The following is a 12,315-nucleotide window of genomic DNA, read 5'->3' on the forward strand; positions in this document are numbered from 1 at the left end:
TTGTTAGATTCGGGTTCTAGGGTTCGTGCCCTCGCCGCTCCCACCCTAGTTCGTGCCTCGCTGCACTGGCTCACTTTCTTCAACCCCGGCGGCCAGCATCCCTGTTATGCGCAGGGGAGGGTGGTGTCGTCACCACACTGCAACCAGATCGTACAACCTGTATGTCGGCCGTTCCGTTACACTATTTTCATGAATCGTACAGGCTCATAGGATCTATAAGCCTGAAGACTTGTCCTGTACAGTGCCCTGATAAAAATAAAATTAATTACACTAATTTTTATAGAATCCCATTTCCGCCAGTGAGGCTTCCATAGTACCCGGATGGAATAGTGCACGGTGGGCTTTTTAAAAATAGTTTTTATTTACATAGACAGAATATGAAATAAGATACAGAAATAGGCACTTCACATCCAGAAGAATTCACAATTATAAAAGCTGAAACATACTTTTTACGTATTTCCATTGTATGTCCTTTTTTACTTAAAAAAGAAGGTCTTCTTTAGCTCAGCTGGCAAGACTCAGGTTCGAGCCAGTGCAGCGAGGCACGAACTAGGGTGGGAGCGGCGAGGGCACAAGCCCTAGAACCCGAATCCGTTACAATAACAAAAGGATAGACAATGAAATATGGCTATTTCGAAGTCACAAATGTGAGATATAAAGTCGGAATTCTGAGTTGCTAAGTCGGAATTCTGAGTTGCCAAGTCGGAATTCTGACTTACTAAGCCGGAATTCTGAGATACCATAGCGCGTTTTTTTTTTTTTACTCCCTGGCGGAAACGGGCTTCCATAGAGATGCTATTGAACATGGTGATAAAAAGCAGAGACAGAAAGAGAAAAGGCATGTAATGAGAAAAAGTATACAAAAGATGAATAAAAAGAGTAATTTGTGGAGTTCAGAACCCATTTCTATAGATTTTACATTTCCCCATATGAAAATATTACTTTCATTTAATTTTGTTAATTGTATATATGTATTGATTCTAATTTTCTCTTTGCAGCCTAACATTAGCTCAAGTCGTTTTTTCATCTGAATTAAAAAAAAATCTTATTAATGGTTTTGTTTTGCCTTTTGAGCTGTAACTTAATTACTCACGACTGCAATTAACCATTATGCTTTTGCAGTAAAGTGACTGATCTGTCATGCCAATTAAGTCCTCTTTAACTGAAGCAAAAGCAGTTCGAGTGAGAGGAAAAGAGGAGAAGAGAGGTAGAGAACAGCAGGGAAATTCGTGTTTACAACCACCTAGGGCTCTCCTGTTCAGCAGAGCAGTCCTTACCCGACTGTGGGAGACGGGGAGCAGGGGGGAACAAGGAGAAAGAGGAGTCCCTTTGACCCATCGGGCCCGTTAGATGCAAATAGATCTAAGTATCGCATCCAACCATTTCCCGATAGAAGCTAGGACAGAGACTTCAATAACATGGCTGGGTAGCTTGTTCCATACTCCCGCCAACCTTTGGGTAAAGAAGGATCTCATCCTGCCTTTTCTTGAAAGAAGCCAGGGTATCAACTTTAACATCATGGCTGGAGAGCTTTTTCCACACTCCCAAAGGGAGAGACAAGGAGAAAACGTAGAGAGCTTTAGCAGGACATACACACTGTAGTGCACACACACACAAACAGGGGCTCAAACACATTTACTAATGTTACTGAAGAGGTCCAAAGGGCAGCATTCACCTACCCCAGGGGTTTCCAATTCTGGTCCTGGAGGAGCACACAGGCCTGCTGGTTTTCTTTCTAGCTGACCTTAATAACTTAATTGAGTTATTGTTCAAGTTATTTTCCTTCTCAAAAGTTAGAAATTTTAGGTTATGAAATCCCACTGCTTCCATCTTTTACACACAGGAGGCCTCCTACGTGTTTAAGAGCTGAAAACAATCTTAACAGTTCAAAGAAATATTATCAGGTCCATTAAGGGGGTCGATTGTGTAACAGTTTGGCAGGAACGTGTGGTCCTGTAGGATCAGGACTGGCAACTCCTGACATAACTTTTTCACCCAGCTGAGCCCTGCCAATTACCTGCCCCCAGGCACTGCCCGCAGGGCGCGTACGCTCATACCTGTGCGCGATCATCTCGCAGAAGTGGCAATGCCTGGGGCACGATCAGCAGGTCTCACCCTGGCGAACAGGGGCGGACACAATCTCAGAACGGCTCACTTGGTATTTGGAAACGCAACTCAGACCACGTCTAATAAGAACACAAGAAAGGTCTACAAAGAGAAGAAACCCTTCAGCCATCAGCTCTTTATGCCCAGATGTCAAGTCTCACTTTCTATTTGTATTATATACCCACCCAATTTTCAAACTGCCAGCTGTGTCTTTCCATCTCGGCAGCCGTAGCTGCAGAGATGAAGAAGTGAGGGCCTGCTCCTCTGACCACGCCCACACACTGAGCTCTTCACTTCCTGGCACACTACACACTGTCCTCCCCTCGAGCCTGCGGTTTCACCAGGAGCCGAGAAAGCAGGCTAATCTCTGTGCCAATCCCGGAGGCGCTAAGCCACTTCAAACTCCCCGAAATACCCGAAATACCCGAAATCTGCTAGCTTCATCGGACCCACACACAAATTCAAACTCCCCGATACTGTCAGCTTCATCAGACCCATACACAAATTCAAACTCCCCGATATCCCCGATACCGATAGCTTCATCAGATCCACACACAAATTCAAACTCCCTGTTATCCCCGATATTGTCAGCTTCATCAGACCCACACACAAATTCAAACTCCCCGATACCATGAGCTTCATCGGGCCCACACACAAATTCAAACTCCCCGATACTGTCAGCTTCATCAGATCCACACACAAATTCAAACTCCCCGATACACACACCGTAACAGCCATGGGCAGATGGAGGTGTTGACCGTGGCCAGCATGTGCTCAGCCTGCCTCCTCCTGGCCTCTCCACACTCCACCAGACCAGCAGAGCTGCCATCGCTGGCCACAGCGCCCTCTCCTGGCCCTCCTAGGGTCAACGCCTTCTGTACCCTGAAAAAGCACAAAGCAATCAGGGCAAAGAAAAAAAAAACAACTTTTGGAAAGAACATTGAAACCTTTTCATTTTAGGACATTCATTAAGTTCCCAATATGCAAATGCTTCTGTCAGGGGATTTACTCTCATTCCTGTCACGTCTCTTAAACATCAATGCAGCTCTAGGCATCGGTTTTATTCCAGTCTGCTCTGCGAGTTCTGGAACTTCCTCGCTCTCTCACCTGCTGCTGCTGATCACTCTGGGTGCCCGGTCTCCTCTAGGGCTGGGGTACACCCTGCACTGCCCCACGAACAGCACACAGCACACCCTCCGCACCAGCCAGCCCCGGTACCTGGGGGAGAGAGTCCGGAAAGAGGAACGAGGGAGGAGATGGAGAAAGAAGAGGCAGAAAATGAGTGAGGGAGAAGGTCACCGCACTGCGAATACCTGTCCATGAGCTCCACAGAAAAGCAAATGGTTCTGGTTGCACTGGGCCGTATTCGGACTCTGCGTACCTGGTGAGAGTCTCGTTCACGCAGAGGATGTTCCTAAAGCCCAGGAAGGGGGATGACCGCAGGAGCTTCAAGCCCTGTAACACAGCAGAGATGCGTGCTGTACAGAACGCTCTCAGTTAAACAGACGAGATCAGCCCGTCCTCAAATGAGAGGCCTGTTTAAGAGAGTAACTCCATCATCAGGTCTGAAGAATAAAAGCAAGAATCTAGACGCTCATTGCAAGACCTGAACTGTCCACAGATGTCAACTGCCTCCCTCCCTGCCCTTCCCCCTCGGATCCTCTTCCTCCACCTTCCCCCTCCTCCCAGTCTCACCAGGCTGTCAGGGGTGCACTGGTGGCAGCACAGCCCCACTGCCGGTCGGACCTTCCCCAAGAACGGAACGGCCTTCAGCTTCTTCTTGATCTTCAGGCCCCAGAAGACCTGAGCACAGCCGGAGAGAAATGGAACAGGAATGGGGAAATGGCAGAGGTCTCCCTCCACGTCAGAGCTCGGTCGAGCACCTAGCGACACTGGGGAAGCCTCCAATGTCAGACGATAGATTTTTGCATCAGGAATGCATTTCTTATGGCCCATTACAGCAAATCATTCAGAATCTCCCTAGAAAGGGAAATAAAACAACATCAGATGCACTTCATGCCGGGGATAAGAGGTTTGTACAATCAAACAGGCCGGGGAGTTCTCGGTTTCACGAAGCAGAAACACCTTTTGGGAGCTGAAGCTGTGTGCACCGCATTTGAGCCAAAGTTTGCAGCACGCCTGGAGTTTTCTTAAAATCTAAAGTGCTTAAAACCATCAACCGAGATCGGACATGGGCCAGCTGATAAATTTCACCCTCAGGGTGAAGATGATGGTGAATCATCTTAAATCTGCTTGATTGGGTAGATCTCTGGTGCTCAACTGACACACCAGAGCTTTAAAACCATGCTCAGTCCACATTAGAACTCGCGCTCACAAAGTGACACAACAACCCTTCACTGCTTCTAGTCTCGGCAAGAACGAGGCCTGTGTACATGCTCCTCCAGCACGCCTCAGAGCCAGTCACCTTTTGACACAACCCAAGCAGGTGTGCACTTACATCACTGCAGCTTGCAGGATACTGGCCACAGCTGTCACTGCCGGATTGGAAAGCACCACAATTTCCAGCCCTACTCCTCCCAGGGCACTAAAGGATGCTTGTGATGCACGGCGGTAAATTTCGTTGAATCCTTGGATCAATTATGGCACTTACAAGCAGCCGAAGGAGCAAAACTGGCCAAATGGATTCCTCTGGGCTGTACCCAATACGTTCTTCTTATTAGCAAAATGTGAATTGTGCAGCCCTTGTTACACAAGGTAGAAGAATCAAGGGCCACACCTCCCTGAATCTTCATAAAAACCTGAAAACTTTATAGTGTTTTTCAACATCACCTCAGTTTATTGACTTCACGAGGCTTCTGGGGAAGATAAAAAAATATACGCATGATGGTATTTCCAAACTGGACGATTTCCAAAATGTCTGTGCAATTTCTAAACTGCTTTATTTTATTGCTTTCCATTTCTTATTTTCTTCCACAAATGCTCCTGCGGGGCTGTATAGTGACCACTGGAGGGCTGTGGATCTCACCTAAAGGCCTGAGCAGCATGTGTGCTCTGTAGATGTGTACGAGACAAGAGCAGGTATACCAGCACGCCACGGATGGTCCTTTTCTTAACTTCTCCTTTTGCTCCTAAGACACTCAATCGATATTCTGCAGCCCATTTGGAATCAGCAATCACGCACGTTAGGCCAATTTACAGTGGTCAGATAACGTCAGCAGGCCTTGTTGTGTTTTCAAGCACAGCCTTGTTACATTTTTAGCCCTTAAAGCAAGCTAGCTTTCCTTAGAGGTCTCCCATCCCAGTACTAGCACTGCTTAGACCTCAGGAGAACAAATAATTAGAATCAAGGGCTGTGGACGTCTGGAACAAACCACCCAGCAGGTACCCAGGCTGAATGAGATCTTTGTATCAATTTACTGCTAACTACCAAATTATAGATACTGTAGGTGACAAATGAGAGGAATCCATTCAGCCCTTCTTATATTCCTATGCTGCCTGTAATAAAAACTCTGTCCTTTACGCTCCAGACTGTTTTTATCATACGTTATGGAACAGATAACTGTTTTTCCAATCTGTAGAAAATGAGCTCAGAGCTCATGAGCCTCCTGCAGTTGTTTAGTACACTAATCTTTGACTTGATTTTCAGTTTCAGGACAATAATTAGCATCCACACCATAAACTGCAGCTCAGTCAGAACACAAGCCAAAAATCTAAATGACTTCTTTTTACCTTGGCAAAACCTGAGCTTTTCCAGCTGCCTCTGGTTTTTGGCTTTTTGTGATTTTTTATTTTAATTTATAGCACAAACAAAGCAAGTTTGATCTCTGTTGCAAGCTCTGCTGAACAGCCAACTGAGAACTGTCCCTGCATTTTAAGCCTTTATAGCCTTTAAACCTTTAGCCTGAGAAGACAACTACAACGTGAACCTGTGTACCACACCGAAAGACATGACACCGCTATCAAACACCCCTGCTGGCTGAAAGCTCCGAATTGTTTTCCTATCTGAAAACAAGCGCAATGCCCACCACCCCGTGCAAACCCCTTGCACAACAGAATCCGTTCATCTGCAGGGCTTTTGCCCGCAACGCACCATTTCAGACAGCGGGCGGAGATTTCAGGCTGTCGGCTTCTCTTCCTGTCTGTGCCGGCTCCGTGAAATAAATTAGAGCCGACAGTCAGCCCCTGCCCGCCCCGCCCCACCAATCGTGCGTGTGGAAACCCTGGAAAGGGCTCTGCATGCCAGGCAAAACAGCATGCCAGCCCCCGCTTCTCTGCCAGGGGTGGAGGGGTGCCAACCTTTGAGCTGCGGTGCGAATAGCCTTTCAAGATGCTCTAACGAGCTCGTTAAATGAAAGCACCAGGTGTCCCTGATATCTGGATCTGTAGCTCTACAGAGGTGGCAGACACTGCAGGAACACAATATCTAAAGTCTGTTAACTGCATCGCTTTGAATTCCTAATGAATTAACTACTTTGGAGGCGCCGGTAATCTTTGTATGGGGCTACAGATATTGTGGACTTTGTAGAAAAGGGCATATATATCTTATTTACAATGGTTTACAACCCAACGTCAGAAAGAGAATTCGACCACCACTGGTGGAACCTGTGAGACCTGACTCCAAGTGGGCAGTGGATAAGCTCGAGTCCAACTGGGCCAGAAGCTGCCTCATTAATAATGTCCACCTAATACAGACCGTGAGAGCGGGGAGGCTCACCAAGGATCTCTGCGTCTGGGACTGCAGACAGTCAGCGTCTCCCCTGTCCAGAGGCATGATGGGAACTCCCTCGCTGGGCGCAGATTCTTCCACACCAGGGCCCAAGCACAGAGAGGGCTGTTAATGAGCAAGTACAGAGTGATCTCCTAGATACCCCAGCACAGGTACAGAGTAATGGTTATTTATTCGTTCACGGGCACACAGAGTATACATCTGGCAACAGGTACAGAAATCAGGCACACATTGAAAGAGAGTGGTTGTAAACAGAAGTAATGGCATCCTGTTTTTAAAATAAAAACGGCCCGTTAGCCTGGGTTCTGTGCGACAGTTATAAACTGTCCACCGTGAGGACCATGCCTCTCAACACCCAACAGAGGCAGACAGGTAAGGAGGGGTGTCCCTCTACGTACCCAATGCAGAAATGAGCGGTGCACTTTTGCCAACAGGTAAGGACATACGTCAGGTAGGTACCTGCAGGGAGAGACAGAAAGACTACTGTGCTCACCTGGGGCCAGGAACAGTCAGGCAAGTAAAGACTGCTAAACTGCAGGAGGGAAGGTTCTTAATTGAAACATGACTGACTATTAAGTTCACACTGGGACATCGGGAACTGCGCGTGCCTCCTCCACACTCCCGGACAGTGAACAGCGGTGCTTTTCAGACAAAGTCCCCAGCAGGCTTCTGTTTCTTGCCAGCTCTCTTTAAACCTCCATTAGTGATAATAAGCTTCCCAATGTGGGAAGGTGAGAAATCAAGGCCTAGGAGATCCACATCCACTGGATCCTAGAACTTTGCTTTTAGGACAAAAAACAGAGGACCCCTCACCAGTGATCTCCTGATCAGCTATCCTGATTCAGTGTTGGTGAATGCTGCAAGTCTTGGCTGTTGTCTGTGTTACAGACCTATCCTGGCCTTATCTGAGATTACAACAAGTGAATCCAAGTGTAAGTTACCGTCAAACTTACAAACTCAGATTGTAAACTTGGCTCTGAACAGGTCACGTCTTAATTTGCAATGCTGTCCCACAGCCCACATTTACTTGTTGACTCTGAAGTACTCCTTCTTTGATTTTCAAGACATCATCACCTGTGTTCAAGACTGGACAATCCGAGCTCCTTCAATTCTTCTACAAATGGCAAAGCCTTTTCAATCAGGAAGTAACCTGGAAGCACTACTATTTATTAAATCACCAAAACGGAAGACAATATTCCTGCCTCTGATTGAACAATTTCAGGTAAGCCTCTTTACTCTCTCCAGTCACTGTAATGGGATCCTTTCCCTTCCATAGCCAGATCCTACTTACTCTACCGACCCAAAACCACAACCCATTGGCGCTGAGCAGCCAGTGTTACACCCCACCAAGGCCTGACTTTTCTACACACGCTCTCTGATGATCTGGTCTGCATGCAGGCAGTACACACACAGTAGAAATACAAAATGGGAAACACTGATCTAGAAGAGGCTACTTATGAAAGACTTACTTTAAGTCTTAAAGTTTTAAAGTCTACTTTAAATCTCTAAGTGTGTCACTGTTTACATCCTCTTGACAATGTAGTAAAAATTAATAAAGCAAACACTGTTAGCATATATAGTGAAAAGTGCAGAATGTAACTGAAGGGATGCCATGTTAAAATTGTGTAAAACACTAGTAAGTCCTCATTTACGATATCGTGTGCAATTTACGTCACTGTCTCACAGAAAAGAAGAGCAACCAGAAAGCACTTAAGTCCCAGGTCTTAAGGGAATGGTCAACATTGACAGGGTGACAGAACCTGTTTGTCAATACTGAAACACGAACCAGAGGATATTTAAAGCTGAGACTTTACCCAAAGGGTAGCGGGAGTAGGGAACAAGCCCAGCCCCACTTTGTTCAGGAAACAGCTGGATGAGCCCCTCGGATCAAATAGCTGCTACTGAACAGGCCAGATGGGTTGAATGGCTCCTCTCGTTTGTGACCCGTCTTGTGCTCTTATGTATGTGCTCACACCTTGAGCCCTGCTGGACTGACGGAGACAGAGGAGCCGAGAGCTGAGGGGGCATAGTCAAGGGGAGGCCTTATTCCGAACAACATGCAGGTATCACTTGGAGACAGCGGGAGAAAGGGAAAGAGGGAAAGAGGCGTACAGAGCGCGTGGGGGCGGAGGATCTGCGCGCGGTAATGTGCGCTAATGCACTTAGCCTTTTTTTTTTTTCCCCGGCTTGCGCAGAGTTATTAAAATTTCTAAAGTGTCATTTGCTCTGGCAGATTGATGCCGGCATGGTTATGTCAAAAGCCTGAGGTGGCAGCTTTTATCCTGCAGCCTGGGTAATTGTCTGAAATGGGGAGGATGGAGGAGGAGGAGGAGGAGAAAGGATGGGGGGTGGGGGGGCGGGCACAAGAGACAGCCGGTTGTACAGTCACATCCTCCCTTCAGGTGAATCACGAACTCTGCTGAATAAAAAAAAACACGCCGAGTAATTAAAGTCTGGTCCTGAAACGCTAAAGGAACATGCTGTGAATTCAGAAACAATCCTTTTGTCAATTTTAACCTGGTAAAAGACTTTTTTAATGCAGTGCGAACAGCTTCTCAGTCCTATATTGAATTGATAAATAAAACATCAGGGCTTACAGCCTGACTTGCCTGAGTGCCTCTTCTGAATTCAAACTGAAGTACAGTTTATACACACGTACACCAGGGTAGAGAGCGACCTTCCACTGAGTCTCTTTCGTGTGTTGGCGTGTGGGCTGCGATCCTTCTCCTTATACTGCAGGGCTACGAAAGACAGCAGGCGGCCCCCCCCTCATCTTGGAACAGCATATTCCTTCTGCTTTCCGGCCGGGATGCTCTATCTGAGCTCCACCTGTGAACTGCCTTCAGTCCGGTCACTCGCCGCCGAGTGGATAATTTGGCAAAAATGCTTTCCTTCCCCGTGCAAAAAAAAAAATATTTCACACCTGCCACTGCTACCACTGCAAGCTTATTACCATTCACACATCAGACAAGCAGTTATGTGACAGCAGGCATTGTTAGCAACAGTGCAAGTGTCAAATGGAAAACCATCTTTATTGGGAACATAAAATCATCACTGAGCAGGGAGCTGGGAACAAAGCTTCTCTCAGCAGCTCGGGTCTGACACCGCATCTTAACGTTTGTGGCAAATGCATATCCAGTAGCTGGCTCACACACAGGCTTTCTGGTCAGGTTATGATCACCCGTAGGGCATCGTGTGTCCAGCAATCTCATTCGCAACACCTCGAACAGAACGGGCACTGCCATTGCCACCGTTAACACAGGAAGGAGACAGGAGACACAGCAGAGCAGCGAGGATCTCCAGGCCCAGAGCCCCGTCAGGACAGACAGAACGCAACACAGCACTGAGCTCGGTTCAATCCAACAGCCCAGTGGTATTCAAGCACAGAGCATCGAACAAGCCCCTCTCACGACTGTGACCACAATGCCGTCCAATACGGACTGCCACACCCTTACCTTCCTCCTTTTCATCACATTCACACCAGATCGGGTTCATAGTAAGCTTTACTCCATAGTGAGAATATACATTTGTATTAAAAGGGGGCTTTTAAAATGTACTTCTTGTCATTTCTTGAGAACTGATATTGAAAGGTAGATTTTTTAAAGTGAGATCAATTCGATTTTAACTGCCCACTTAAAATCGCAGTTTAAGCCACTTGATTTCACCAACTCTGGCTAGGGCCACCAAGGCTGGACCAACAAAGGTCAAAGACTCAGCCACACACAAAGGCTTCATATGACCTTTGCCCTTTGAACCTTCCCCATATCTCAGCAAATTATGTAGAGTATTACAGTAGCTTGTTGCAATTAGCTAATACTAACTGTGAGAGATACATTATCCATCCATTTCCTAAGTGCATTAACCAATGAAGGGCCGTGGGGGAGCCAGAGCCTATACCGGCAAGCAACGGGCACAAGGCAGGAGACACGAGCCCATCACAGGGCCCACACAGACAGACATTGCCACGCACACCAGAGCCTTGATTTCGCAGAAGCCTATTGACCTGCCTGTCTTTGGACTGTGGAAGGAACGCACATTGAGCAAACCCATGTGAACACGGGAAGAACATACAAACTCCACGCAGACAGCTCCCCAGGAATTAAACCGGCGCCGTTACCGCAAGAGTGAAGTAGTTGCAAACGCCGCCTAAGATGCAAGAGTGCTGTGACGTATGACTGTAGTAAAGTCATCAGAGTGTGCTTGTGGTGTGAGCGTCTGTCACTGAAAGGGAGGTGTTGTCATTTTTGAAAATGTAATCAATCTCAGAAAATGAAGCTCCGTTTCTTGTAGTCATTGTATCTTAGTAGCTGGTCTTCAACAGACCCAAACGGTCCGGGCGACGCACAGCGGGACACGATGACTGCGTCAAGCTCATAATGTCTGCCAATGCAATTCCTGAGAAAAAGAAAGCGTCATTTTTTTGTTTGTGCTTACAGCATAAGTCTTGTTGAAATACTTACTCGTCCTCGCAAACCCCAGTGCGATGAGCTCTGTGGCGTTAATAGAAGCTTTGATGGCGCACTACAAACCACAGTCTTTAATAAACGTGAAAAGGCAACGTTTTCACAACCAAAGCTAAGACAAAGGGGAGTATTACCGACTTTGTAGGTTGTAGGCAGCTAGCGACACGTTGCAATTCTGGCACTTTGATGTTCCACTACGGTATGAGATGACGGTTCGCCCAGAAGCGAACAGTTTGTCCCTGCGCTCCCGGAAAACCAATCGTCTCGCCCACGCCGGAAAACACGTCACAGGCGGCTTGAAATCACGTGAACAGGTGGCAACGCGCTTCCTCAACCAGCGACCAAGAGGCTCGCTTGAGCTCGGTAGTGTTTCAAACATTCATAAGAACTGAACTACCATTCGGAATGCGAGTCTTTTCAATCAGCGTAGAAACTACGCACTATATAGTCAAAATTCACTTTTAAATCGTGAGAACCGCGAAAAAAAGCCAGATTTGTGCCCTCTTTTCTTTCTACAGAACACAAGCTAAGAATGGCCTAAATAAACAAATACCGTGAGACGATTTTGCAGTAGAAACCACCTTCTTTGAATCTTGTCGGAATTTAATCACTAATAAGGCGTTTTCTCATTGACTCTAATCAACGCATCGTGCTTCATTTGGGACTTGAGGTGTAGGGACCGCGACCGGTGTGGTGGAGACGTTTTCGTTCGGAGTTAGAAGACCTCACGCTTTCTATGTAATTTTTTATCGATATTCAAAAAGTACATTATTGTTATAAAATCGATGTTCTACAGAGGTAAGGAGGGAGCGACCGTAGAAAATTAGATTGATGAGATACAATTATTCGCGCTTGCAGGCAAATTAATACATAATTTATTACTGCGTTCAAATACAACAAAAGTGCGTGAAAGCGCTGCACTTCTGTGCATTTTATAATGCTAATTTAAAATCTTTATAATTACACATTCAATAATGCTAATTTAAAAAACTTCATCACGATTACACTTTTTATTGTGTCTTGTTAGTACTTCGCAGAATAAATGTGGCACAAAAACTT

At 46.5% G+C, this 12,315-nt stretch overlaps 1 protein-coding gene across 5 annotated transcripts in view; it reads right to left on the reverse strand.

Annotated features, from left to right (window-relative positions):
• The window catches only part of gpat2 (glycerol-3-phosphate acyltransferase 2, mitochondrial), a 28,701-nt gene extending 17,169 nt beyond the window's left edge, over window positions 1-11,532 (reverse strand). The window contains exons 1-8 of one of the 5 annotated variants that reach the window (XM_088624590.1): window positions 11,254-11,532; window positions 8,608-8,784; window positions 7,192-7,252; window positions 6,782-6,898; window positions 3,802-3,909; window positions 3,488-3,561; window positions 3,214-3,324; window positions 2,833-2,988 (exon numbers count right to left, since the gene is read on the reverse strand). In XM_088624590.1, coding sequence (XP_088480716.1) covers window positions 2,833-2,988; window positions 3,214-3,324; window positions 3,488-3,561; window positions 3,802-3,909; window positions 6,782-6,838 — 506 coding nt within the window. In that variant the 5' untranslated portion in view covers window positions 6,839-6,898; window positions 7,192-7,252; window positions 8,608-8,784; window positions 11,254-11,532. Of the gene's footprint in view, window positions 1-2,832; window positions 2,989-3,213; window positions 3,325-3,487; window positions 3,562-3,801; window positions 3,910-6,157; window positions 6,232-6,781; window positions 6,899-7,191; window positions 7,253-8,607; window positions 8,785-10,828; window positions 11,231-11,253 lie in introns of those variants that run through there. The other 4 variants (XM_088624591.1, XM_088624589.1, XM_088624588.1 and 1 more) reach the window with 4 other exon arrangements.
• Between the last annotated feature and the right edge of the window lie 783 nt (window positions 11,533-12,315).

This window comes from Lepisosteus platostomus, chromosome 3 (assembly GCF_059453375.1).
Source record: "Lepisosteus platostomus isolate fLepPlt1 chromosome 3, fLepPlt1.hap1, whole genome shotgun sequence".
Taxonomy (NCBI): domain Eukaryota; kingdom Metazoa; phylum Chordata; class Actinopteri; order Semionotiformes; family Lepisosteidae; genus Lepisosteus; species Lepisosteus platostomus.